At 44.0% G+C, this 4,137-nt stretch overlaps 1 protein-coding gene across 1 annotated transcript in view; it reads left to right on the top strand.

Annotated features, from left to right (window-relative positions):
- Positions 1 to 1,893, top strand: part of TMEM213 (transmembrane protein 213) — a 3,778-nt gene extending 1,885 nt beyond the window's left edge. Inside the window, exons 2-3 of the mRNA XM_010194448.1 lie at positions 504 to 572; positions 1,724 to 1,893. Coding sequence (XP_010192750.1) covers positions 504 to 572; positions 1,724 to 1,893 — 239 coding nt within the window. The remainder of the gene's footprint in view (positions 1 to 503; positions 573 to 1,723) is intronic.
- Positions 1,894 to 4,137: the final 2,244 nt, after the last annotated feature.

Below are 4,137 nucleotides of genomic sequence, written 5' to 3' on the forward strand. Positions count from 1 at the left end.
GGCTGTGGTGGATCTGCTGAGGCTCTGCATGCATGGGCTCAGCCCTTAATTCTGCCAGACTGCATTGCACCCTGGACTTACCGGGATTTTCCTAAGGGGAAAAGGTAGGTATACCACTTGCTGGCCACGAATCTCCCCATGCCACTGAATGCTCTCTTCTCATTTCAGTCCTTGCTCGCTCTGCCCCTGCAGCCTGGGAAAGGATGGTGGCTAATTTGAGCTCTGAGGGAACAGCTCACCTCAAGGTCAGACCTAGGTGGAGGCACAGGGATCCAACTGCTCCTTACGGCTAGTGCTGTAGCAGGTCTCTAGGCCTGTCTTGATAGTGGTGGGGTGTGAAAGCAGCGATACAGCAGTGTTTAGGGGCAGGAACTTATTTTCCTCAAGTTATTTCCATCCTACAGGCCTCTGTAAGGCCAACGGCTTTCCGATTTCCCTGCTTGATGCCCAGTACTGCTTTTCTAATCCAACTTGCCTTTTCTCTCATATTTTCCTTCTGGCAGCAGCTGAAGGCACCTCCAATGTTTCAACAAGCTCCGTGCATGCAGCTGAGTATGAAGCACCATGTCTTAGTAAGTCTTCATAAATCATTATGACCATGATTAAGCCAGTGATGAGACTACACAGGTAACTGAGAGGCTGTCCTAGAGAGGGATTTATCTGTTGTCAAGCCTTCTGTTGCAGGTGAAACACAAGGATGCATTTCTAAGACTCCTCCATTGGTCATGTCCAGTGTATCTTGGGTACATTCAAATGGACTCATAACTTTGAACAGACTAATTCATAACCAATTTGAGGCATTCACTTTTCACAGCTGACAAGCTTTGTGTGCATCAACATGTGATGTGTGTAGCTGCAAAGTGGTTTTGGCTGGCTCAGCTCTCCTGGGTGCTGGGATTTCACACTCAGCTTCTATTCCAGTCCAAGCAGTCGAGATACCATGGTCTTCCAGGCTCTCTTTGGTATTTCCACGTTACCACCCAGGATGGTACCAGACACAGAGCTGGGTATCTTCACCGTGCCCTTGTGATGGAAAAAGTGTGGCAGATGCCTTTAAATAACAGCATAAATGAAACAACTAATGTCATATTCCTTAACTGACTTTAGGAAACTGGACTGATTTAAACAAACAAAAAAAAAACCAAGATGCAAAAGGTGCAAGGAAAAAATACATGGAATTGTTAAAAATTATTTCATTTTTAAACACATAAAACAGGGATTACCCCAGTGGTAGTGTGTTTTGCAGTTGTTACACGCAAGTCACAGCTAACAGCCCAGCAGAGACCAGCCACTGCTTCTATTGCTGACAGAGGTATTTGGTACCTGAACTACTGGAGAGTGCTGAAGGTGTCTCTGCTAAAGATCCTCTTAGTCTCTTACATGAAGATTTCTCTATCCTGGGGTTATTTTTAATTTTAACTAGCTACTTCTATCATACTCCAGTCCTAAAATTGACCGAGGAGATGCTATGCAGGTGTTTTAAAAGGTTTCCATGATGGTGGGGACAGTGGCAAGAGGAGCAGCTCAGGGGTTTGGGCAGACAGGGATGATCAGGTTGAATATGGCCATCCCCCAAGCTAAGAGCCAAACTTAGGGCAAGGATGCCAAGGCAGTGACAGGCCACAGGGCAGAAAGTGAAGTCACTATCTCATCTGTCTTCTAGCACAGGAAACCTTTTATGTACTCAGCATCCCATCAGCTAACTTCATTTCTCTGTCACCAGACGTGAACTTCTGCACAAAAGCAGCCCTGTGCTGCCCGACGGGCATGGATGATTACGGGTGGATTGCAGCGGCTGTCGGCTGGAGCCTCTGGTTCCTGACTCTCATCCTGCTCTGCGCGGACAAGCTCATGAGACTGCGGCCTGATGAGCCCAAATATTTGGTGGCCTGAAGCAGGGCAAGCCAGCAAACAGCAGCATCTGGGAGAAGTGAGGTGCAGACAGACTGACAAACCATTTCAATCAGCTCATAAGAAACAAATAGAAAAAGAAGATACCGTCAGCCAAAAAAGGCCAGATCTAAGCAAGGCAATGAGACGCTGAAGGACCAGATAGCAGTCCATAGCACGCTGCCTTACAACGACCCAGTCTTGGAACAGAAAAAGGGCAAATAAAGGTATTTTCCGGAGTATCAATGTTACCAGATCCACTACTGAGCTATAGGCCAGGTTACATCAGTTATCAGATGTAACTCATTGATTATACCAAATCCTCCTCACTTACTAATTTGCGCTATTTTAAAGTCTATTAACTGATACCAGTGAAAACTCTGTTATGGAAACTTAAGGGTTGTCTGGGGTGATTTGAAATTAAAGCTTGTTTTTCCAGTGCAGTTCATATGTGAACTGTTTTGTTGAATTGAATGTTGGTTGTATTTATTCGGCTTGCACCTGCCCATGTAACTAAGCCAAGCTGAACCATGGCAAGCAGATTTAAACCAACATATCTGATTCATGCACAAATCTGCTCCTATTTATGCAAGATGATCATAAGCACTCTTATTGATGGAAAGATTCTCACTGACTGTTTTATACTGATAAATCTTACATTTGCAAGGAATTACCCAACCCAAGCTGTTAGAAACATGATTCTGAGAAGAAATATTGATGGAGAAGGGTTGGCCTCACTGCAGTCAAACTGTCTGGTTTAGGGCAGTTGCACCAGTTTGATTTCTATCCATTATTAAAACAATAAATCAGTGTTAAACTCATCTAGACATAGACAGGATTAGCAAATCTGCTAGAGACTAACTGAAATGAAACATAAAAAGTCACTCTTAAACTAAAGAAAGCTTTATTGGAGATTTGTATCTATTAAATAACATAAAAGCCTCCCTTCAGCTTATCAATGCATAACTTTTCCAGTTAGAAAATATACAAATCAGCTTAAGACTCTTCAAATTGATTCTGGGACGATGGGACACTTCACAGAATGGTAGGGTTTGGAAGGGACCTCGAAAGTTCATCCAGTCCAACCCCCCTGCCAGGGCAGGATCACCTAAACTAGGTCACACAAGACCGCATCCAGGCAGGTTTTGAATGTCTCCAGAGAAGGAGACTCCACACCACCTCTGGGCAGCCTGTTCCAGTGCTCTGACACCCTCACAGTGAAAAAGTTTTTCCTCATGTTCAGGTTGAACTTCCTATGCTCCCCCTTGCACCCATTGCACCTTGTCCTGTCATTGGCTGTCACTGAGAAGAGCCTGGCTCCTTCCTCCTGACACTCGCCCTTTACAAATTTATAAACATGAATGAGGTCTCCCCTCAGTCTCCTCTTCTCCAAGCTAAAGAGACCCAGCTCCCTCAGCCGCTCCTCATAAGGGAGATGCTCCACTCCCTCAATCATCCTTGTGGCTCTGCGCTGGACTCTCTCCAGCAGTTCCCTGTCCTTCTTGAACTGAGGGGCCCAGAACTGAACACAATATTCCAAATGCGGTCTCACCAGGGCAGAGTAGACGGGAAGGAGAAGCTCTCTTGACCTGCTAACTAACTTTGATCAGGACAACGCTGTGCCATCTCAGTGACGGGCGGCAGCCCCTTATCCACCATCAAGAGGAAAGGGTACAAGTTAGATACTGAGGAAAAGACATCCTTCCCTATCATTAGTATCACAACACAAAAAATCCTCTGGAGTGAAATGCTGAGCAGAGATGCTAGCATCAGGAAATAAAGTTTTGAAAGGGAAGGGCTTAATTCTTCAGTGGCTTTTTTACTGTGTGTGTTTTGTTTGGTTGGTTTGGGTTTTTTTCTTTTTACATGTGCCATACTACTAGTAGCAAAAAAAAAATAAATCACAAAATATTGCTCACTTAAGAAAAAATCTTAACAATGCACAACAATTAGAAGTAATTTTCACAAGACAAATCTCTGTGTTGAACCAGCTAACTATTACTTACCACAAAAACAAACCAAACAAATAAACTGGTGTATGTACAAACTTACAGAAACAAAGGGCTCTACATCTTACTGTTGGCGTTGACTGAAAGAGTTGGCAGCTAATGACCACTGCAATTGCTAACAGACCACACATCTTATAGCTACATACCTAACTTTTTTTCTGATTTATTATTTTTAATAGTGGAGAATATGCATTGGCCTGAAAGCAATGTGACAGATCCTGTGAAATAATCTCCATGC

Source organism: Mesitornis unicolor, unplaced genomic scaffold, assembly GCF_000695765.1.
Source record: "Mesitornis unicolor isolate BGI_N332 unplaced genomic scaffold, ASM69576v1 scaffold31050, whole genome shotgun sequence".
NCBI classification, from domain to species: Eukaryota; Metazoa; Chordata; class Aves; order Mesitornithiformes; family Mesitornithidae; genus Mesitornis; species Mesitornis unicolor.